A 25,374-nucleotide genomic window follows, 5' to 3' on the forward strand; every position below is an offset into this window, starting at 1 on the left:
TACTCATTTCTTCTCTATGGATTTGATATATTTTTAACATCTTTTTTTTTTTTTTTTTTTTACCTTTTACCTCTTTTTTTTTTTTCTTTTTTTTACCTCTACACGCAATTAACTTAGTTTTTAACCCTTTACACATCACAGGCGCTTTATTTTGAAGCGTCGCCACCGGAAGAGGTCAGTGCTGTGTGTGTGTGTCTGTGTGTGTGAGGACTTGACGGTTGTTTTATAAAGTGTTGAAGCTCGAGTTTCTCTGTGTCGCTCCGTGTCGCTGTGTGTCGGTGTGTGTCAGTGTGTGTGTGTCTGCAGGCGGACTGAGGGAACTGAGGGAACTAAGGGAACAACATCGTGATGGTGTCGGTGCTGCTGCTGCTGCTGCTCGGTCTCTTCTCTCTGCTGCTCTGCGTCCTGCGCGGCCGCTGCAGGTCAGTCACACACACACACACACACACACACACACACACACACACACACACACACACACACACACTGCATGAGCGACACGGCTGTTGTTGATACGTTTTGTGCAACGGTATGGAACTTAAGTGGATGTAGCTATGTGTGTGTTTTTATTGGGTGACAAAGCTGTTTCCCCTCGGGGGATCAATAAAGTTTTCTAATCTAATCTAGTTGTTAAAGAGTTAAAGAGTCGTCATGATATCGATCTGGTCCTGGTCTTTACTGCATGAACCTCTGGACTCTGGACTTTCCCACATGTTTCTACTTTCCCAGCTTTTTCTCTGTGGCAGTGAACTCACCATGAGATGTAGTAGGCTATTGATCAGTTGATTGATTGATTGATTGATTGATTGATTGATTGATTGATAAGATAATGAAACAAGAACGATAAACGATGATTTTTCCCTGTTAAAAGGGTTTTCCATGGAGTTTTTCCTCAGTGGATGTGACAGAGGATGTTGTTATGATGGGATGTAAAGACCTTTGAGACAAACTGGTGGTAAAAACGGGCTACACAAATAAAATTGCCATAAACTGAACAGTTTAATCAAGAATATTTGTCTTATTTCTAGTCAAAATGTCATTTATAGTCAAAACTAATCTCATTCTACTTAAAGGAGCATTATCGCAAATACAGCAGTAATAGCATAAAATAATCTGAAATATGTAAAAGATGGGTCGGGGGGAGCCATAACTAAATTTACAAAAAAAATCGCCAACAGTATAGTGTCCGTGGGGCAAATGCAGCATTTGTCTTTGTTATGATCCAAGCCGGCCCGGCGCTTGCTGCGTTAAAATGCACTCGGAACTCGCAAATCAGACCTCCGAACCGGACAAATATGCAACAGTAAGTAATGTAGCAGTGTTAGGCTGCTCACAGTCACTGAATCGCTGGTAGAACACTTTGTCTCCACGTCCCTGTGTCTTTCTTCAGCTGTCCTCTCAGCGTTATTAAGGAGGAAGTTGCAGTTGCTGTTGTTGTCGTTGTTGTGGTTGTGCGCGACGTAGAGCTGCCGCTTCCACTAGCGAGTTTTCTTTTTCCCGCGATTGCACGTTCATTCAGCCTGGTGAGGGAGGAGGAGGAGGGGGGAGGAGGAGGAGGGGGGGCGGGGGGGGGACTAAACGAGGCTGCTCTCTCTCTCTGACAGCTGCCCACTTGTTTATATCTGATAAGCTCCGCCTGGCTCCATCTAGTGGCCGAATTTTGCGATAATACTCCTTTAAAATAAGACTCATCATATTAAAAGCAGCTTGTTTTTAGACACTTTTTACTTCTTTCAAGCAGATTTTCACTTGAAATAAGTAGAAAAATCTGATAGTGGAGCAAGTTTTTCTTTCTTATTATAAGCAACAACAAAAAAACTTGCTTTCACTGGCAGATTTTTCTACTTATTTCAAGTGAAAATTAGTTTGAAACAAGTGAAAATGATGTAAAAACAAGTTCATTTTTAGGTGATGAGTCTTATTTTCAGTGGAAAGAGTTTAGTTTTGACTAGAAATGAGACAAATATTTTACAGTGAGGCATCTCTGGTCTCGGACACACACACACACACACACACACACACACACACCACTCGTCCGCCTCGGTCCATTGACAGACAGACAAAGGAGCTGCCTGTCTCCTCTCAAGTCTCTGTTGTCCATCAGCAAATGAGGTCATCGTGTGTTAGATGTGTTCGTGTCATGTGACAGCAGGGGGGGGTCAAACAGCTGATCAGGTGTCAGTAGTTCAGGTCATAGTGTCTCAAAGGAGTTTAAACGGAAAGCAACTGGACTTGGTTATTTGTTACCTTGTTATATTATTTTAAACACCATATAATCCATTTAGAGGGACAGGGTATTGTTTTAATGTGCCATATTTATATTTATCTATTGATCCTCTGTTTGCTCACCCTGAGGTTTCTCCTGGTTTTCCCTGTTAAAAGGGTTTTCCATGGAGTTTTTCCTCAGTGGATGTGAGGGTCTAAGGACAGAGGATGTTGTTATGATGGGATGTAAAGCCCTTTGAGACAAACTGGTGGTAAAAACCGGCTATACAAATAAAACTGCCTTGCCTTGCCATTTATTGATTATCTATTTATTACTTTGTGCACTTTACTGTGTTTTTATCATGTATACTGTACTGGGTGTAGTATTGAAACTTGAAACTTGTCTAGGAAGACGTTTCACCTCTCATCCAAGAGGCTTCATAAGTTCATGTAGCATCTGACCAGGCTGGGACTGGTCCAACTATCTGGTGTGGAGACTCACTATTTAACCTCTTGTGTGGGCGTTTCACAAGGGTGATGATGTCACTCCAAGTGCCAACGACAGTCGTTTGAGTGACTTTGTCTTTGGTGGAAAGTGGTTTGGACTTTGTTAGTGGGCCACAATAGAGCTCTAACGAAGTCCAAACCGACTTCCCACCAAAGACAGTCACCAGTCCCAGCCTGGTCAGATGCTATCAATCAATGAATCAATTTGTTTATTTCGGGCATGTCAATTAAATCATCATCATCACACTTCATCTTAGTTCAATAATACAACACACATGGCCGAAAGGGAAAGCGGGAGAAGCTAAAGCTGATCTAGTCTCGCCCCCATTACCCACAGAATAAAATCTTTATCATAATCTTTTCATTTACTTATGACATTTTGACATAACATGTTACAGCAGTAGGTCGTATACAGAGCTGAAGTCTAGCTCTAACAGTACAGATTTGTCCGTCATGAGTGAACAACAGTCTCATCTTGTAGCCTGGCATGTCACAAAGTCACAGAGCGGTCCAATCAACAGTTCATGTAGCAGGTACATTGGACTTTTGTTCTCTGATGAAGCCTCTTGGATGAAGGTGAAACGTCTTCTAGACAAATAACTCAGTCCAGTTGCTTTCGGTTTAGAACTCCTTTGAGTCAGTTCATGTGACGTTCAGGGAGTTTTGGAGAAACAGAAACAGCAGGATCATGACGACATCATCAGCTCATTCACTGTGTGTGTGTGAGTCACAGGAACAGAATGATTATCACTTTCCTGTCAATTAGAGACAGACAGGAAGCAGAGACGTGATGTCATTTCAGTATTTTCAGTATTTTTATTTCACACAACACACATGATATTAGTCGACAGAGCAGAAAAGAAGCGCCAGGTCTCCCAAGAAGCTATTTAAAGCTCATGGCGGGAGCCTCAAACGTAACACTAACGTATTACATATTCATACGTCAAATCATGATAGAAAACAAGACAAAACATACATACATCCCAGAATACACGTAGACAATGAGACAATACATATCACCAAACAAAACATAACATACAATCACAAGACAGATCAATAACTCAAAATAGACAAAGAGATCAGGCTCATGGTCAAGAGTTCAGTACGTTTACATGACACTAGAAAAAACTGAATTATTGCCTTAATCCGACTATAACTGGACAACTGAAGTGCATGTAAACACCTTAGTCCGACTGAAATCAGAGTTGGAGAACTCTGATTAAGACACCCAGATAATGCGATTGGAATTCGATTTTCTCCGTCATGTATATACACCTTAGTCAGAGTATAACTGGACAATGCATGTGTGCTGCTCCACAACAGTAGAGACGGCACCAAGTGGAGCAGAGAAGCCGCCCGAACCCGGCAAAGTAAAGAAAAAAAAAACCAACGTCAGCGCAGATTCAATGCATTTCACACAGCGCGACCAGCAAGAGAGTTTTATTAGAGAGAGCAGAGCATGAGGGGGCGATGGACCCCGTCAGTTATTCGATTTTCTCAGTTCAATCAATCAATCAATGAGAGACAGTCTTCTATTGAGGATGAGGTGGCAGGCTTTGGCACATTCATGTAAATTGAGACAAGGACAGAAGTCCAACTAGACGCCAAAACTGAATTTTGAGGCATGCGAGGCTCTGCATGTAAACGTAGTGAGAGATCGACACCAGAGGTCAGAGGTCAGAGGTCAGAGGTCGGTCTGAGTCTGAGTGTGAGTCCAGACCTCATTAGACATGAAGTCGGTCTGATGATGGAGCCGACGGATCAGATCTCTGGAACAATGAAACCTCTGAACTCAGGAAACTGAGAACTTGGCTGCAGCCGAGTTCAACCTCCACACAAATATTTGCTTTTGTGAACACACACACACACACACACACACACACACACACACACACACACACACACACTGACACACACAGAGTTTGTTATCTCAGCCCAGTTCCCCTCCTCCTCTGTGTCAGTGTGAGAGTCTCTGAGGGTCCAGAAGCCGTAAACATGATGAAACTTTCACTTTCCCCCTTTCAACCCCACGTTACCTTGGCAACCACACTTTGGGACGGACTCACAACAACTATTCCTGGATCATCATCAATAATAACAAACTACACAACACAACACTGGCAGTAGTAAACGACTTCTCTCTTCTTTCCCCGACAGTAAAACTCTCCCACATCGTCACATTGAAAACAGATGGAAATATCCCTTTAACAGTCTGTTATACACACTAAAAACAGTTGGGTTAAAAAATAACCCAATTTTAACCCAACTGCTGGTTCAAATAAAGACAAACCCCTTTTTGGGTTATTTTAACCCTACAGGTTGGGTTATTATTTTTTGACCCAACTTTTGGGTTGAATATTCAACCCAAGAGTTGGGTTATGCCAAGTACAACGATGGGTTATTTTTAACCCAACTATTAGGTCGTGTATAAAGCGCTTGCTCGACCCAATATATTCACAGGTAGCTGTGAAATCTGAAACTTCGATAATTTGAATTTTGGGTGAACTAACTATCCCTTTAATGATCCGGTAATGGGACAGAACTCACTGACTCACAGACTTCCCCTGAACGCACCTCTACAGTAAGTCAGGGTGGAACTGGACCTATAAGACGCAGGGCAGGGAGATAAAGGCTCCTCCATGTTTTTGATCAGCGTGTCCCAGAGGAAGAGGAGAGGAGGAAAGGAGGCGGAGCGACGGGAAGCAGGAAGTGTCTCCGTCTGCTTTTATAATCTCTGAAGTCCAGAGTCCAGATCAGAGCTGATAGTGGCAGCAGGGAGTGTCCACTAGGGCTGACCCAAAACAATCACTGCAAAAACTGCAAAACTGCAAAAAAACGAACCTACTGCTATGACTATAGGGATTATGGCAATGGTCCAATTTGACAAAATGTTGAACTATCCCTTTAAATTAGAGGGGAACTGTGCTCCTTGTACATAAAGTTAGTCTGGGCCTTTGACTGACATGGGCAAGGGATTATGGGTACACTGCAAAAACTCAAAAATATTTGTCTCATTTCTAGTCAAAACTAAACTCTTTCCACTAAAATAAGACTCATCACCTAAAAATGAACTTGTTTTTAGATCATTTTCACTTGTTTCAAGCAAATTTTCCACCTGAAATAAGTAGAAAAATCTGCCAGTGAAAGCAAGTTTTTTGTGTTTGTAATAAGAAAGAAAAACTTGCTCCACTATCAGATTTTTCTACTTATTTCAAGTGAAAAATTTGCTTGAAAGAAGTAAAAAGTGTCTAAAAACAAGCTGCTTTTTATGTGATGAGTCTTATTTTAAGTAGAATGAGATTTGTTTGCCATTACTTTCATTATTTATAATAAGATAAGATAAGATTACACTTTATTGTCAGATCACTCTGAAATTTGTCTTGCGTCCCATGACGTCCAAGGTTTCACACAAATAATAACAAAATACCACCAACATACATTTACAAAAAAAGCATAAATGTTTCCCTCAAAAGTCGCATTTAAAGAAAAAACACCAACTACCTCCTAACTCCATTCACAACATCAATCCAACATTACAACGTGTCTTTGGTGCAACAGCCAGTGCTCAGTCTGTACATGAACCCTAGGATCGACTTAGAGTTTCACACAGAACTTTCTGTTGAGTCTTTCCATGTTTCTCCTTCTGTCACAGTAAAAAGGGACATTTACATTTTTTCAGACAAGACGATTGTCTCAAACTATTCGATTTTTTTTTTACAGAATGACTATTATTTACACTGAGCACAAAATGTAGGCTACTTTTGTTATATTTGAGTGAGACCAAAACATTTTATTGTGAATAATTCCTTAGTTTCAGGTGTCTACCTCATTTTATTTAAATGTAGCTGTTTGATGCCAGAGACAAATGAAGGAAAGAAAAACCTAAAAAACCTTTAAGTATTTATTTTGGTGTTGTTTAGGCCAGTGCCTTATCCTTATTTTACTCAGCTGTTTGCAATTTATGCTACAGTTAAAGCTGCATATTTCATTAAAAGTTTAATGAACTATCATCTTAATTGTCTTTATTTTTAGTTAGCATATGCCTTAAACACTTCAAGCTGAAAGCTAATGATGGTTATATAAGAGCAGCTGCAGCTGGTGCCATAAGCTGTATGTTTTACATTCAATTTACGTATGATCCCATTAGTCGACTAATCGAAAGAAATAGTCGGTGACTAGTCGACTATCAAAATAATGGTTTGTGGCAGCCCTAGTGTCCATGCTGCTGCTGCTGCTGCTGTGTGACCGTCTGTCTCTCCTCCGTGTGTTTTACAGGAGAGATGGAGAACCTCCTCTGATCCGAGGATGGATTCCCTACGTGGGAAAAGCTCTGGAGTTCGGACGAGACGCCCACAAGTTCCTGGAGGAACACAGGAAGAAGTTTGGAGACGTCTTCACGGTGCAGATCGCCGGTGGGTGGAGACACGCATCGGTCCTACACACACACAGCTAGGGGCCAGGGGCCTTTTACACTGCAAAAACTCAAATATCTTACCTAGAATATTTGTCTTATTTCTAGTTAAAATGTGATTTCTAGTCAAAACTAATCTCATTCTACTTAAAATAAGACTCATCATATTAAAAGCAGCTTGTTTTTAGACACTTTTTACTTCTTTCAAGCAGATTTTCACTTGGAATAAGTAGAAAAAATCTGATAGTGGAGCAAGTTTTTCTTCCTTATTACAAGCACAAAAAACCTGCTTTCACTGGCAGATTTTTCTATTTATTGTGAATTTAAAGCAGTACTAAAGAACTTTCAGTCTTGGTTGAGTTTGGCGGCGCCTGTGGACCAAAGCGGTAGTGTTTTGCCTGAAGGAAGACTCCATTTCCCATGAACACTAGCGTGAAGCCCTGTAAATATCCTGCATTAAAATTAACAAAAGACATCAAAACTAAGTTTCTGTTTCCAGTGGATCATTTCAAAGTGAAAACACAAACATAATCCATTGCTAAAGTGCCGTTTTGCCTGTTCCCTCCTTGTTGTGACTCGCAAAAGTGAAAGTGAAGGAAGACTCCATTTCCCATGAACACTAGCGTGAGAGCAGGGTTCCTACCATGCTCCTCAAAGCTGCTTAGTGCCAGAGAAAGAGATACAGACCATAATGATACAGACCCCCTCAGGCCATGACAGAGGTGTCATTCAACTTGTTGTAAGTCGATGTATCATCACAAAAGTTATGAAAATATTTTATGAAGGTTGAAAAGTTCCTTAGTGTTGGTTTAAGTGAAAATGATCTAAAAACAAGTTAATTTTTAGGTAATGAGTCTTATTTTAAGTGGAAAGAGATTAGTCAGTATATATATCTATGTCTCCTCTCTCCTGTGCAGGAAAGTACATGACGTTCATCATGGACCCTCTGCTGTATCCCAGCATCATCAAACACGGCCGGCAGCTGGACTTCCACGAGTTCTCCAACCGCGTGGCCCCCTTCACCTTCGGCTACCCGCCCGTCCTCAACCGGCGCTTCCCCGGCCTGAGGGAGGAGATCAAGCGCTCCTTCCAGCTGCTGCAGGGCGCCGAGCTGTCCACGCTGACAGAGAGCATGATGGGAAACCTCATGCTGGTGTTCCGCCAGGACCACCTGGGGGTAAAGATACCATCTGTTACTACGTTAATCCAGAAGAATTTTATCATCATTTACGCAAAGTTCTTTATTCACAAACAAAAATTTGCTAATTCTGTAGCTAAATTCTCTCCTTCTATTTGTATACATTACTGGACAATTATGAAAAGTATTTCACCGAAACCTCTGACTAACCCTTGATTAATGTTACATTTACCTTTACTTTTGTGCACATCTGCCTCTGTGTTTCCAAAATAATCTTTTTTGGAAAGTGACGGTATTTAAGAATCTTTACGATGAATTAATTGTGGCGTTTAATACCGCGATTAGTTGTGAAAACAAGTAATCGTGACATCCCTAGGCTACTTTGTACTCTTTGATGTGCTGTTACACAGAAACGTATAGGACGAATCTCCTTGTTGTTTACTACTACTTCCTGGTAGAAAACCAGCATGAGAACAATAGTGACGGACGAGAGTTTCTCTATATTTATCTAATTTTTCATGTCACTATATCACCGTTTAGACTAATCTGATGTTTGTAAAGTTTATAAAACCAATGATTGGACAAACATTACTATTTACGTGTGCACATTTTTGTAATTAGTCATGGTTATCATAGATTAGCCGGGCTAACGGTTAGCTACCTGTTTAACTTTAATAACTCAGTGACTCAATAAACGCTCCATGAAAAAATATTTTCTCCAGCGGATATCTGAGTTCCAACATGACTGAGCTAACTGGAGTAGTTTCATGTCGTGTCCCACAACGGGAGGGTTTTAACAGCTGACGTCCTGCTGTTAGCTTAGCTCCCGCCGTTAGCTTAGCTACCGCCGTTAGCTTAGCTACGGCTAGCTTAGCTACCGTTAGCTTAGCTACCGTTAGCTGTCCCTGTCAGCTGAGCCACTGATGCTTTCTAGACACCCTGATTCCCCCAAACTGAATAAATACAACACATAGCAACAAGAAACACACACACAGAAATAGTAATGTTTCTTCAATCATTTCAGATTTGTCTAAACGGTGATAGGGCGTCAAAAATATGATATATAGCTAAACTCTCGTTCGTTAATGTTCTCATGCTGGTTTTCTACCAGGAAGTAGAATGTAAACAACAAGGCGATTCGGTTTATAACTTGTTGGTTTTGTAAAATTTGTTCAATATACAAAAGGACGACCTGGGGGCTAGCGGCGATGGCAGCGGCGGCGATGGCGGTGACTGGAGCGGCGGCAGCTTGTACGACTTCTGCTACTCGGTGATGTTCGAGGCCACGTTCCTCACCATGTACGGCCGGCAGCCGGGCGCGGCCACGCCGCGGCACGCCGGCATGGCGCCGCTGAGGCGCGACTTCATCCGCTTCGACACGGTGTTCCCGCTGCTCATCGCCCAGATCCCCCTCTGGCTGCTGGGCCGCACCAAGGCCGTCCGCCAGAAGCTCATCGACCACTTCCTGCCGGAGAGGATGTCCTGCTGGTCCAACACGTCCCAGTTCATCAGGAGACGAGCCGAGCTGTTCGACCGCTACGACTCGCTCAAGGACTCGGACAAAGCAGGTAAGACCACGACCGCCTCACCTGGCCCAGGGCCACTTATTGGGTTAGTCTGGAGAGAGGAAAATCAACTACCAGAGGGTCAGCTTCAAAAAAGATGCAGTCCTCCTTAACTCACTGATGCTGCGCTGTTTTCCAAAGCTTTAATCCTGGCGCCAGTAATTTAGACCATTGTTGACGGTTTTTGTAGATAGATTTAAGCAATATATCACTCCAGTCCGTGGTATATTCTCATTCTACCACTCTAAGGGGCGTTGTTCCCCCTTAGAGTGGTAGAATGAGCAACGGTTACCAATAATGACATATGAAAGAGGAATACGCATCAATTTCATGTAGTTTTATTCAAGCAGAATAAAAAGCTGTTCCCAGCTGTCCAGACTTTAGCTCCAAGTAGCTCTGTCACTGCTCAGTCCCCTCTACCATTGTTAACCCTCTGGAGGTCAAAGTTCACCTTCAACATGTCAATTACACTACTTTACTACATTTTTAACATCCTAAAAACATCAACTGTCTGTTGCTACGGACTGCAACAGTCTGTTGATAGATAGATCTATCTATCTATCTATCTATCTATCTATCTATCTATCTATCTATCTATCTATCTATCTATCTATCTGTCTATCTATCTGCTGTTGAACAGGCTTTTACTTTGAAAGTCCATGCCGGTCTCAGACAGCTTCCTGCTGGTTCAGGTCTGATCTGTGGAGGCCTCTCTCTCTCTCTCTCTCTCTCCCTCCCTCCCTCCCTCTCTCCGTCAGCTCTCTGACTCACTCTCTCTCTCCTCCTCTGTTCCCACGCTGTTGGAGGTTTGTTGTGAAACAGCTGGACCTGGTCCTGGTTCTGGTTCTGGTCCTGGTCCAGCTCCTCCCACAGATTCCTGGGAGCTTGTTTCTGCTTTCACTTAGTTTAATGTGGAACAGACTCAGACCGTCACAGAGTTTAAACCCTCTACAAACAGCTGCACCAGACCAGACCAGACCAGCTCTCTCTTGTAATCTCTTGTTATGACAGATACAACTACACAAACACACACACACATGGTGACATGTAGATATCAATCCTCTGATTGATTATCAAAGGCTTCGATGAAAACAAACACTAGAGACGGCTACTGGCTGGTACGATGTAAACAGGAAGTCATTGTCCAACCCGTCCAAATGTTTTAAATTACTCTCATAAAGTGTTGGTTGGACCAGGAAGCGGCCTCCCGGGTCTCCAGATGACCTTTGAGGAATAAAAAACTACTCCGGATTATTCACCATCAGCATGAGGGGGAGTCATTGTCCCCAAGTGTACAACATCATCTGGACCAGTGATTTTCAACCACTGTGCCGCACACTAGTGTGCCGTGAGCTTTCCCCAGGTGTGCCGTGGAAAATTACCAAATTTAACTTAATTGATCCAAACTAGCGATGCACATTTTGATTTTTTTTTTCAGACCGATAACCGACGCTCATAGGCGATTATAACCGTGTGAGATTCAACACTCCATCGAGTGTCTGTGACTATAGGCTCACGCCGACCGGCCAGTCTCATTTTGTTTGTTTGTTTTTTTATTTTTATAAAACACGCGCGCGCTGCTCCCGCTGTGCTGCGGCTCATCCACGCCAGAACAGCTGAGCCTCTGCTCGTCTGTGCAGCTGCAGGTGAGTGACGGGCAGTGTTAATTTTGACAGCAAAATTTGATTTAGTTTTAGTCATAGTCTTTGGACTAAAGTGTAATTTAGTTTTAGTCATAATTTAGTTATTTAAATTGTTTTAGTTTTAGTCTAGTTTTAGTTGACGAAATATCATAAGATTATAGTCGACGAAAACTACAGTAGATTTAGTCGACTAAAGGGTAATATGTAATCTTTCCCTTCAATTTCTGAAAGTCATTACGTTCACCTAGACTAAATGAAACCTCTATGAATGTGTTAAGGAATGCTATGAATGTGTTAGGGAATGTTAAGGTACTGCAATTCATACACAGACACAGATTAACTTGTTATTTGCAACAAACATTTATTTACCTGTAATACTGTAAAATCAGCAGTGCCATTTGTGCAAAAATAAACAAACATGTAGAAAAAGTGCATAGGCTATAACGCCATCAGGCCTGCTCTCTCCAAATCAGTGTAACTGAACTATTAAAAAGACAAGAAAAATGGTTCAGCTCACTGTTAAATAGTCAGATTTCACTTCAAATCGCATCAGGATTTATACCTATTAACAGGAAAGGAAAACATTCAAAAATGCTATCAGTGGCAGGAACTGCAACCATTCCATTATAACATTTTCAACTTCAAAATAACGAGCAAATTAATTAATATATGGAGCTATACCATAGATAACAGAAAAACAAAAATCAGTACCATTATGTGCATACAAGTGTTGTCAGTGTAGACCACAGATTTATTTGGCCCGATTCATTTTAAGGAAAGCACTTCGTGCCAGCATGACCCTTGCTCTGTTGCGCTTGCCTCTGGTGAGGTCACCTGTGACGCTGAAAACCCTCTCTGCGAAAGCTTGAGAAGCTGGAATAGCCAATAAGTCTAACGCGAAAGGTTTTAAACTGTGATAAAAAGTGTCACTTTTTTCCAGCCAGAATCCTGTTGCTGTGGCACAGGTGATTGGGTGTGAAAGCTCCTCCTTATACTTTCTGATCTGCTGCTTAATGCTGCTTGTGGAGGAGGTCCTCTGTTTAGGCTTCATGCGAGACTTTGAAAAAAACCTGAAGACTGGCTGCTTTGATGAGGATGGTGCTGGTTCTAGCTCCTCTGGTTCCTTCTCATTCTCCTCTCCATCATCTTCAGGCCGGTCCTCAAGTTCGACATGTTGTGAGTGTGACTGAGTGGACTGGACCACGTACTCCTCAGCCTGTTTCAGCAGTTCCTGAATGTTTTCATCATCAAGTAGGGTTTCACACACTGTGGGGTTGACAAAGCAGGCAGCTGCCACAAGTGGTGAAAACTTTTCATCGGTTGTGTCCAGGATCCAAGCAAAACGCTGGTTGATATTTCTTTTCATTTTCTGTGCAAGAGCAGCAAGGCCTCGGTGGTTTGTGTTCTCTTCAAAGTCAGTAAGGTGGCTGAGCAGATCAGAGATGGCAGGGACCACCAGGGACATGGACATGGTGTCACTCTGAAGGGTCTGAGTATGTTCTGCAAAAGGCAGCAGTAGTTCATGCAATGATTTCAGCTTTTGCCATTCACTAGGGAGCAAGTTGTCCCATCCCATGTCATTGGTGACTTGGCAAACTGAGTCTTTCACTTTGAGGAGTCGTGCAACCATGTTGAATGTGCTCGACCAGCGTGTGGGGCAGTCATTTACAACAATAAGGCCACATTCATCTAGCATCCTTTGTGTCGCAACCGAGGACTTGCGAAACAGCTTCACAACTGACCTTGCTTTATCAAGGACTCTTTTGACACCTGTCTCCTTCTGTATCATGTGGACCACAAGTTGTAAGGTGTGCACCACACATGGCGTCCGTTGTATGTCCAGGTCATCGTGATGGCATCTAATAAGAAGAATGCACACAAATAAGCATAATTAGATTTAAAAAATGTTCTTTTTAACAGGCATACTCTTAACAATGGAAATTACTACTACATTTTTTACAATGACTCACCGCTGATCATCATCTTCAGTCTCAGAGTCACTTTCAGTCATCATGGTGGGGTTTTCTTGTTCTGAATCCTCAGAGGTGGTTTCTTCTGCCTCTGGTGTGGTGTGTTTAAAAGCTGCCACCATATTACTCCCATTGTCTGTTATTACTGTGATGATCTTCTCATGTGATATGCCCCACTCTTGCATACATTTGTCCACACATGCTTTGATTGTTTGTGCAGTGTGTGGATGGGCCACTTGTTCCAGGGCCAGCAATATGTGTTGTGGTTTTTGTAGTTCAGTGCAAAAATAGCATGAACTTATAGCCAGGAAGGAAGCAGTCAGTCCTTTTTTTGTCCACAGATCAATTCCAATTGATACCTTCCGCACAGCAGCCAATCTCCTTTTGAATTTTTGTGTTTCAGCGTCATAAAGTTTGTCGATCAGATTACTTATTTTTGTTTTTTTTGGAACAGTCAGTTTCTTATCCATTGTTTCCATCAAAAGAATAAAGTCCTCATCTTCAACTGTAGTAACTGGGAGTCCTGTGCATCCAATCCATTTTGCTATAGCCTCCTCCTTTGTCTGTTGCTCTTTCGAGTCAAGTTTGTACTTTGAAGCACTTAGAATGGCTACTGAAATGTTTTGCTGGGACACTTTAAGTCTCTTTGCACTCTGTGGTCCATCTGAGGTCTTCTGTAACTATGATGAAGAAGAAAAAAAGGAAGAGTTAAAATTGTTCTTGTTACACCAACATTTCTTATGCACCTTTAATCAGTAGGTAGGTACCTTTAGCTTTACAGGACAGTGGTGGTGTGTTACATTTGTAGCTTATTACACGGCTCTATTAAAGTCAGTCGGTGTGTCTCACGTGCGTTATGTCTGACTCGCTCTCAGTAGAAGCTGCAGCTATTGTTGTTGTTGCTGCAGGTAGCGCTAAACATCAACAAGATAGCAATAGGCTAGCTGCTTGGAAGTCAGCAGTGAAACACAACGCAGCCAGCCTCACACACCCACTAAACACGGTGACACACGGACGCTTGTCTCTCACACTCATTTCATATCGGGCCTACGTGTCGTTACGATAGGCTACCGATTTATGTATTTATTTCCTCCTTATCCCCCCCTCTCCCTCCTCCCTGTCTCGGAGAGAGAGAGAGAAAAAAAACAGGGACTCGGGATCAAACAACGCGTGCGGCGGGGAGGGGGAGGGGGGGTTGGGGTTGAGGGGTAGCAAAACAGCGGAAAAATCACCGATACAAGTCGTATTTTGATGAAAATCATGTCTCAAATTTAATATTTCACTAGTAAGCCGTGTAATAAACGGGATAACGTCGAGTGAGTTGTATGTTGAGGAACATGCTTACCTGTGTGTGGATTTCGGGGTGATTCGACTGTAAATGTCGCTTCAAGTTTGTTGTGTTTTTCCCCGTAATCCTCGCGCTGCATTTCTTACACTGCGTCTTGTTATCTTTGACGTCAAATGTAAAATTTCCCCATATGTCCTCTCTCCTCTTCCTCCCCGGCGTTGACATGTTGTCTTCTGCAGCGCATTCCCGGGTCAGTCTCAAACACAAACTACGTTTACGTAACTTCCTTACCACGTCGCTCTGATTGGTTCTCTTCCCAACTCCTCCCGCCTCTTCCTAACGAAATGAGTTCCGATTGGATCTCGTCTCTGGCAGACATTTTCGTCTCGTTTTTATTCGTTGACGAATATGTCAATACACCTCGTCATCGTCTTAGTCCTCGTAAATGAATTTTTATTTAGTTATTGTCTCGTTTTAGTCAGAAAAAAAAGGTCGTTGACGATAACTATGACGAAATTTTTTCGTCAACAAAATTAACACTGGTGACGGGGGAGCCGGCTGAGAGCTCCTCCTTTTTATTTTGGGGGCACCGTCCTTATTCGTACAATTCACTCGGTTTTCCACACACATGTCATTTTAAACGTGTGTGTGTGTGTCTCGTGTGCAGACGCAACGGTCAAATATGTATAGACGGACAAGCAACAACTTCATTAATCATCATTTAATTATTTTATTTTGAAAATTGACCGGATTCTCTCGCCTTTTCTGTGCCCGACTTCCAGCTTGACAGACGGCACTCTCGGCGCTCGTGGCTCGCGTGAAAAATAGAACTGATCTGAAGCGCTGCAGGCGCGCGCACTGCGCTCCAGAGCGCGAGATGTGCGACCAGGCAGAGTGAAGCACGCGTTGCAGGTTGCACTCAGAGTTTGTTCTGACTTTCTATCACAGGGAGTGCACAGCAAAAGTTTAAGTCCTCTCATGTTTGCTGTGAAATATGGCTGAAGGCACGAGTGGAAGTGTGCACGTGTTGACAAGCTCCCATGAGTTGAACAAATATAATTTAGCTCCTAAAATAATTTGGCTTTGTTGAGCATCTGTATCTGCAATAGTGACTGTCTGGCAGAGTTGGCTAATAAAATAGGACTCTTTTATGTTAATGGGTGTAGTGGCAGAAGCCTGCACAATGACCTGGCCTTAGCCATGTCCATTACTGAGTCAGAACAAACTAAGTACACTGTAAGAGACAAAATTTGTATTGTATATTTACCGTACTGCACTATGTCATTTTCTAACATTTTTGGTTAGTGGTGTGCCACAGGATTTTTTTAATGAACAAAATGTGCCTTGGCTCAAAAAAGGTTGAAAAACACTGATCTGGACAGTCTGCCTTCTCAGTAAAAGGGGTTAGTTAACCTATGGAACACTTTACCCACTCACCTGAAACTGGAGACTGACACAAACTCTTTTAACAGAGGACTAAAAGCAAAACAACAATGCTCCCATGTATAAATATGGACTTTATCATTGTTACTATTATTACTGTTAGGATCATGATTTCTGTTTGCTCAATCTCCTCTCGTTGATCTTGTAGCTACTCTGTATTTTTAGATTAGTCTGCTACTGTCATGATGTAGTGTCATGCACTTGGTTTTATCTCATGCTGTTGATATTATGGTCTGTATTTTTAGATTAGCCGCCTATGGACTGGTGTTGAAAATTAGCACTTGTGCTAAACACACTCAAGCAAAGCATCTGGTCTGTCCACTGGAACAGCCTCAATGTAGTATGTGCAGGGGTTCTCAACTAGTCTCACTCTGGGCTCCACATGTTCCCATGGTCATTAAGTCCCGACCCACTTTTATAGAATTCAAACCAAGATATATATTTTTTAAGCCTTTAAAAACTCATTTAGCTCTTTATTGAGCAAAGTGCATTTCAGAGCACATGAATGAAACTGAGGAGTTACCATGACAACTGCATGTACGGAAGTGAATAAAAAATATCAAACTGCACAAAATGGAGACCAACAAAACGATATATTTGACTTCTAATGCATCTCTGCATTCAGAGCATGTTCACTAAAGGGAATAAATATCAAACTGCACAAAATAAAGACCCACAAAACAAAACAAGATTCACTGCATTCAGGCCACATTGATAAGAAACTGATATCTTTGCATTCAGAGCAAATAATAAGAAAGTGAGGAGGAGCATTACAACTGCATGTGTTCACGTGTCTCGTGCCTTTCAATATAAGTTATTTTTCAAAATAAAAGACATGTCCAACATCAGATGTGCATTAAACATTATTTACTTTTTTGACCAGTTGTCCACGACCCATCCAGAACGGGTCCATGACCCACCAGTTGAGAACCACTGACCTAAACGATACCGTCCCTCTCTCTGTCTCTCAGCTCACCACTTTGCGATCCTCTGGGCCTCGGTGGGGAACACGGTTCCCGCCACCTTCTGGGCCGTGTACCACCTGGTCAGGAACCCCGCGGCGCTGCACGCCGTCCGCCAAGAGATCCTCCAGGTCCTGAGCCGTGACGGCACCGAGTTCAGCAGCGACCGAGACCTGGCGCTCAGCAAGACGCAGCTGGACCAGCTCCACTACATGGGTGAGCTGCTGGGAGCACTGGGAACTCCTGCTGGTCTCTTTACATGCACACTAAAACATGTTGGGTTATCTCTGTAACCCAATTTCTGAGTTATTGGTGTTGAGTTAAATTTTTGGGTTATTTTTCCAGAGTGTAACCCATTTTCAGGGTTATAGGGCTATGAATTCAACCCAATTCCTGGGTTGTTCAAGTAATTGGGTTAGTTTTCAGTGAGTAATGTGGTATATTGATGTGTTGATGAAAAGAAGGGATCACCGCTGACACGTCTTCACTTGTGTTCAAAAAGGAGTTTATTAACAAGAAGAAGAACAGTGTTCGAAAAATGCCGAATCCTAGAGCATCTCTGGTGCCAATGTGAGATCTCTCTCTCTATGGCTCAAACCCATAGCTTTATGCTTTCTAACTCCAAAACTCCACCTTCTCCAAACATAAAGATATGGCTTTCCATATTAGGCAATAATTGTTTGTCATTAACATCAGCATTTAATGTTTCCTGTAAATCTAATCAATTCTATTTCTGTTTAACATACACAGTTCATATTCTATGTTCATGAACATGAGACACTAGACAGGATCTAACCTATGTCATTTTACGACTTTGCATCATCTTCCAGATGAGGCTAATCAACTTAGTTAAGACTCTCACATGAAACATGTGATTAACATAACACACATTTTCCCAGGATACATTTCACAATGTAATGTAAAGCCCTTTGAGACAAACTTTTTGTAAAAACGGGCTATACAAATAAAATTGCCTTGCCTTACAGTCGTCATGGTAACAGCTCTGCCCCCCCCCCCCCCCCCCACAGAGAGCGCCATCAACGAGAGTCTGCGTCTGTCCTCGGCCTCCATGAACATCCGCGTGGTCCAGGAGGACTTCGGCCTGCGGCTCGACGCCGAGCGCTCGGTGCCCGTCAGGAAGGGTGACATCATCGCCCTGTACCCCCAGAGCATGCACATGGACCCCGACATCTACCCGGACCCCCAGGTACCCATCAATAATCAATAATCAATACCAGACCCCCAGGTACCCATCAATAATCACTAATCAATACCAGACACAACCAAAGAGTCCAAAGGGTTTTGTGCCCCAGTGGTCGTGTGGACTCTGGGGATTGGTTCTGCCCAGCTGATCTACTGCTGTCTGGTAAGGCAGTAGTTGACCAGCTGGGCAGACCCAATCCCCAGAGTCCACAGGACCACTGGGACACAACCAAAGAGTCCAAAGGGTTTTGTGCCCCAGTGGTCGTGTGGACTCTGGGATTATATCCTCAGTGTCTCTGTAACACTGAGATATAACCAATATGATATACTACTACTTGCTGGCAAGGCAATATAGTGTGTATGTGTGTAGTTGTTTTTTTTTCTTCTTGTTTTATCTTGTTTAGAAATGAGCGTGGTCCAACTTAACACAGTTGCATTCTGGGGTCTGCCCAGCTGATCTACTGCTGTCTGGTAAGGCAGTAGTTGACCAGCTGGGTAGATCCAATCCCTAGAGTCCACAGGACCACAGGGGCACAACCAAAGAGTCAAAAAAATTGCCTTTGAGCATGTGCGGGGCATTTATGGCAGAATTTAGGCCGCATAGGTGCGTTTTCGGCCAGAACTGACGTCGGACATGTAAAACTGACGTCAGACTTTATTTTGCTGGATAGCTGAGGTCTGTAGCTTTCCGCAGAACTTTGTCCCACGTCTCTAGCACTTTCCTATCCTAAGTTATGACAGATGGCCCTTTCGCCAACAGGCCCTTTCAGACATTAACCGGAGGACATAACTTTTCAAACCTAACTCACACACACTTGCAAAGGGGCTCTACCCCCACTATATAGCCCACCAGGAACAATTTAAGACCACCCCCAAGTCTCTACGACGTTACGTTCAAAAGTTACCCAGAAAGCTCTCTACCCCCCCCCCCCCCCCCCCCCTTTCTCTTTTTTTTCTTTTGCCATGTATCTGTACATGTGTTGACTGTTGAAAATGTAACAAATTGAATAAAAAGAAAAACTGTCTATGTAGTACGTATGTATAAACGACGCACACTGGAGATGAGATCCATGTATGGTATTCATGCAATTGACCTCTGGCTAAGCCCCGCCCCCTCCACTCACTTGGACAAACAGTCAACATTCGGTGACAGTTGCTATGGCAGCTGTCACTAGGAGACATTTCACAGGAGGCAATTGATGGTTTTTGGAGACAGAAAGATTAAATTTCATCTCGAAGTCACCAAAACTTCACTTTGCCGCGAAACGCCGATAGCGACGGGCTAACTTCTGTTAGCCTGTCTATGGAGTTTTACATTATAAGTTAGCATTAAGCTAGCGGACTTTATGCTTAGTTGTGATGCTGGCTAACATCTAAACATCTCTGACAATATGTTGCCTCAAATACGTTGTTGACTTAACTTAGAACAGATGTAGACATCCTTGTTAAGTTTATCCACGTTTAGTTGGTGTAACTTTATCCAGAGCAGACACTTCTCTTGGTTGAGATGTGGCTGGGAAAAGGTAAAAAAATCCCCCCCCCCGTGGCCTCTAGGATACCTAGTGTCAGAGTTTGCACACCGTTTGACCATTTAAAACTTACAATGTCAAGAAAAAACATATAAAAACCAATGAAAACTGACTAACTGCAATGCATTTCAATGGTTTGATTGGCTCATCGCGTTTGGGGGCGTGGCTTAGCCATAGGTCAATTGGCACTCTCACTACAGTTTTTTGAAAACTCAATAAAAAAACAATTTGAAATAAAAACAAAAACTTTGAAATAAAAGTTACCCGGAAAGGGTGATTCATTGCGAATTTTAGAATCAGCGTACCCCAAAATTTTTTGTAATATCTTTATTGTGACGTTCACTTCTGCTGTCTGTCGTTGTTCCCGGTGCATTCAGACGTTCCTGTTCGACCGCTACGTGCAGGCCGACGGCAGCGAGAGGACCGACTTCTACAAAGACGGACAGAAGCTCAAGTTCTTCCTGATGCCGTTCGGCTCGGGCGTGTCCATGTGCCCCGGCCGCTTCTTCGCCGTCAACGAGATCAAACAGTTCCTGTGTCTGCTGCTGCTCTACTTCGACCTGCAGCTGGACGAGGACCAGCAGGGGCAGAAGGCCGCCGCCGCCACGCCAGACTCGAACCGCGCCGGACTGGGAATCCTGCAGCCAACCACCGACGTCCGATTTCGCTACAGGTTGAGGAGGAACTGAGCGTAGCCGCGTAGCCTCGTCCAATCAGACAACAGCCTGTAGAGTGTGAATAACAACGTGGCAGCAGCGATGTGACAAGACGAGGAGGAGGACGGCCTCATCTTCATTTCAAACTCTGTCTCGATCCAGAGCTGAAGTTTCTCATGTTTTTGGTTGCCTTGCCTTGCCTAGTACTACTACAGGTTTCTGATCCTTCCAAGTTTAGTTCAGTGAGATAATCTTCATATATGAACTCCTTTTCTACCGTATCTGAAGCTTAATGCGACGTCCAGAAGTAAAAAGCTAACGTACGGCTTTAACGGACTACAACACCTCACCACCACTAAGCTTTCCACTGGTTTCAGCTGCTTCATGTTAACAACATTGTCTAATGGGGAAATGGGACTGTTTCTACTTGTTCAAATAACCGTTTAGACTCTATTGGACTGAAGTAACTAACCACTACTTCCTCTCAATGCATTGTGGGATAGCAGATACACATTTGATCCCCGGGTCTCATTGTGGGCAGAAGTGCAGACTGTAGAGAGTGACTGTATCGCCATACAAACAGACACAACACAGGAAACACATGGTACTGTAGCACACAACAGCCACATGACAACAACAACAGTACAAGCACATGATAACGACAGAGCACCAGCAGAGGGGGGGGGGGGGGGGGGGGGGGGGGGGCAGAGAGGAGGAGAGATGGTGAAACTCTGTTAAAAACGACGGCCGAGCCAAACCAAATAAACACAGTGTTCAGACCAGATGACAGTCTGTCCTCGGTGTCTCGGCTCGTTTCCACCTGGTCGATCACTGGAAACACACGTTGCTGCCAGGAGGAAACCCAGGTCAATAGGTCACACACACACTGTAACACACACACACACACACACCTTCTGAGATGAATGAAAGAGAAGTAAAAGTGCCACTTCTACACTGAGTTTCATGTGTTAGATTTTCCCTGTTGCATGTGAACGGAGACGCTCACAGCTGTGTCATGCTGAGCTGGGGGTCATACCTACTGTATGTTCCCCGGGTCCTATGTTCCCCACTTTGTATGAGACCGGGGAACATAGGACCCTTTTTCTAAAAAATGGTCCTATGTTCCCCGCTTTTCCCCAAAAGGACCCGGGGAACATGCAGTGCAGTTGTGACTTTGCAGATTTTTGCCTATTTTTGAGTGAGAAGTTGAGTTGTGACTTTGAGTGAGAAGTGTAATTGTCCCATTGGTTGGGTTTAGGCAATGAAGAAAGGAGTTGGTTAAGTTTAGTACAGTAAACATACCAGGTAGAGGCTAGACGGACCAGATAGAGTCCAGATAAGTAGAGAGAGTCCATCGACCAGCAACAGAGGGGAACATAGGACCCTTTTTCAAAAAGAGGGTAGACCCGGGGAACATAGGTACGCTCCCGTTGAGCTGCCAGTGAATGAACCAGGTGGTCTCCAGGTGAACTGGGACTGTGGATGAAACCAAGGGGGCAGTTGTGGGTCTGAGAAGTGAAGTCACTTCCTTGTTCAACAAACTGCAATCCCCTGGGCTTCCTCTGGGGGCTGGTGTCAGAAGGGAGCAACTCTCCATTGTCCCCCATGTTAAAATCACCCATTTTACAGCTTAAAAAAACCTATTTACAGCCTGGTACATTTCATTTTTTTGGTCTCAACCGATAGTTTCTACCCCCGCACACACTCTGAGGGGGGTGAATTTTTTTTAAACTCTACCGTTTTACTGTTATTAGGTTTAAAATTCTGGCCAATTATCACGATCCTGTTTTATGAGTTGGGTTTTAATAACAGCTGATCTGTGTACTATAAGTTAGATGGCATGGATTGTGATGAGAAGGTGTTGCAATACACACTTTAAGATTTATCTGTGCAAAGTGTAAACCATTGTTTACCTCAAAGCTGTTTGTTGTGACCCCCCCCCCCCCCCCCCCCCCCCCAACTCGTGGTTTGTGCCGGCGGCTGTCATTTATGTTGATAAAGTGATGATTTACAATCGAGAGTTTATCCATTGTGTTTTATTTTGAAATTTAGAGGATGCTCGGTTCGTTTCATTTCCTGTTTCCTCTGCGTGGATTGATGCGTGATGGCTGCGTGACTGAATTTGCATGTTTGGTATTAAAGTAATCCAAAAGTAACTAAATGTAATCTGTTACATTACTTTAATTTTGTGGTACTTAAGTTACTAATTACATTTTCTAACAGCTAACTTGTAATTGTACTGGAATACATTTTTAAAGTAACCCTCCCAACCCTGCCCCTAACCCTCCGTCTTCTCTGTCCTCTGTCCATCGTCCTATGACACTGTAAATAGTTTGACACTGACCAAGTCCTGTATTTCAGATGAATGTGACACTAACAGCAGCAGCATCACAGTGTTTAACCCCGCGCTGCTCAGCACCGTGAACACACAACATGAAGCTGTAACACCACTTTACTGTCATCTATCTACACACACTGACTGTAACCTGTCAATAAACTGTGTAACTGTGTTTGGTGTCTTGTGTTGATTTTGGGGGCTGTTAAAAGGGATAGTTCACCCCAAAATTCAAATTTCACTCTATCTCCTCCCCCTCATGTGGACTAAGGGCTGGGAGAAGTTTCAGAGTTTATCTATAATAGTTTTATTTATAAAACACTTTTCCAGCCAAAGCCACAGCTGCTTTCCAGATACAAACAAACAGAAAGCAGCAAAAACAAAAAACTGTTTTTTCTCTACCTCTCTCTCTGTCTCTTTCTTTCTTTTTGTTTCTACCCTTCTCTATCTATATCTATCTACCTCTTTCTATCATCCCCCTCTCTCTGTGTCTTTTTCTTCTTTCTTTCTTTCTTTCTTTCTTTCTTTCTGTTTCAGCATTCACATGGTGAAAGTTTCTTTCTCCAGTTTTATTTATAAAACACTTTTCGAGCCAAAGCCACAGCTGCTCTTTCGCCCATAGAAAGACATTCATCTCTCAGTCTTCAAGTTTTATGTTTTAGCTTTAGCCTTTTTCAACATTGCCTCAGCAGTTTCTTCAGCTAACTCAGCATTGCTATATCCAACCTTCCTTACATCTCTAAGATCCTTGAGAAGATCGTCCTGGAGCAGCTACATGAACATCTGCACAGCAACGAGCTCTTTGAAGCTTTCCAATCTGGATTCAGAGAACACCATAGCACTGAAACAGCACTTGTCAAAGTCTCTAATGATCTTCTTATAGCTTCAGACAGAGGTCTCGTCTCTGTTCTTGTACTTTTGGACCTCAGTGCTGCATTCGACACCATCGACCACAGCATCCTGCTGCAGAGACTAGATCATGAAATAGGGATTAAAGGACCTGCCCTAAAATGGTTTAAGTCATACTTATCTGACAGGTTTCAATTTGTTAATGTTAATAAAGACCATTCAGAGTATAGCAGAGTTACGTATGGTGTACCGCAGGGTTCAGTCTTAGGGCCAATCCTCTTCATTCTTTACATGCTCCCATTAGGTGGCATCATCCGGAAGCACTCAATCAATTTTCACTGTTATGCGGATGACACGCAACTCTACTTGTCCATGGAGCCAGATGACAGAAGCCGCCTCATCAATCTGCAAGACTGCCTGAAAGACATTAGATCCTGGATGTCCTCTAACTTCTTGCTACTGAATTCAGATAAAACTGAGGTCATTGTGTTTGGACCTAAACATCTCAGGGACACTTTCTCTGATCAGATCGCTACTCTAGATGGCATCACCCTGACCCCGAGTACAACTGCGAGGAACCTTGGAGTCATTTTTGACCAGGACCTTTCCTTTAGCTCCCACATAAAACACGTGACTAGGACCGCCTTCTTCCATCTGCGCAGTATCACTAAGATTAGGAATATTCTCTCCCAGAGTGATGCTGAGAAACTAGTGCATGCATTTATCACTTCTAGGCTAGACTACTGCAACTCTCTCCTGTCAGGATGTCCGAAAAACTCTCTAAAGAGTCTCCAGCTAGTCCAGAATGCCGCAGCAAGAGTTTTGACAGGAGTTAGGAAGAGAGAGCACATCTCTCCCACTTTAGCTTCTCTCCACTGGCTTCCTGTAGGATTTAGAATAGACTTCAAAATCCTTCTGCTGACTTATAAGGCTCTTAATGATAAAGCTCCAACCTATCTGAAAGAACTAATCATTCCTTACTGTCCTACCAGAGCACTCCGCTCCCAGAACGCAGGTCTGTTAGTGACTCCCAGTATCTCTAAAAACAGACTGGGAGGTAGAGCCTTCAGTTACCGGGCTCCTTTACTGTGGAACCAGCTCTCTCCATGGGTCAAAGAGGCAGACACTCTAACTACATTTAAGTGTAGGCTTAAGACCTTCCTTTATGACAGGGCTTTTAGTTAGGGCTGGTTCAGGTAGCTCTGAACCATTTTATAGCTACGCTGCTATAGGCTTAGACTGCTGGGAACACATCTGGTTACACAGAGCCCTCTCCTCTCCTCTCCTCTCCTCTCCTCCTATCTCCTCTCCTCCCCTCTCCTCTCCTCTCCTCTCCTCTCCTCCTCTCCTCTCCTCTCCTCCCCTCCCCTCTTCTCTCCTCCTCTCCTCTCCTCTCCTCCCCTCCCCTCTCCTCTCCTCTCCTCTCCTCTCCTCTCCTCTCCTCTCCTCTCCTCCTCTCCTCTCCTCTCCTCTCCTCTCCTCAGTATATTTTTGAACTGTCATTTTCTGTTGTACTTTGTAGTTTGGCCTTGGTGTCTCGCACTCTCTCTGTGTTTCCGCAGATCCACCGGAGCTCCATCTCTCTGCACCAGCCACCGCCTGCACCGCCCCCCCTCCCACCCCTTCCCCTGCTGTTAGACCGGCCTCCCCTCCCTTCCCATTGCTTCAAG

At 43.4% G+C, this 25,374-nt stretch overlaps 2 protein-coding genes across 2 annotated transcripts in view; one reads left to right on the forward strand and one right to left on the reverse strand.

Annotated features, from left to right (window-relative positions):
* LOC311000809 (dual specificity protein phosphatase 18) overlaps positions 1–25,374 on the reverse strand; it is a 255,469-nt gene that overhangs the window by 93,368 nt on the left and 136,727 nt on the right. The window lies entirely within an intron of this gene.
* cyp7b1 (cytochrome P450, family 7, subfamily B, polypeptide 1) lies at positions 200–21,524 on the forward strand. The gene is made up of 7 exons (XM_083991644.1): positions 200–422; positions 6,988–7,124; positions 8,041–8,300; positions 9,448–9,829; positions 17,142–17,348; positions 18,161–18,339; positions 20,242–21,524. Exons 1-7 carry the CDS (start codon positions 349–351, stop codon positions 20,551–20,553), a joined length of 1,551 nt encoding a protein of 516 aa, XP_083847770.1. The 5' UTR covers positions 200–348; the 3' UTR covers positions 20,554–21,524.

This window comes from Trachurus trachurus (genome assembly GCF_905171665.1).
Source record: "Trachurus trachurus genome assembly, chromosome: 17".
Classification (NCBI taxonomy): domain Eukaryota; kingdom Metazoa; phylum Chordata; class Actinopteri; order Carangiformes; family Carangidae; genus Trachurus; species Trachurus trachurus.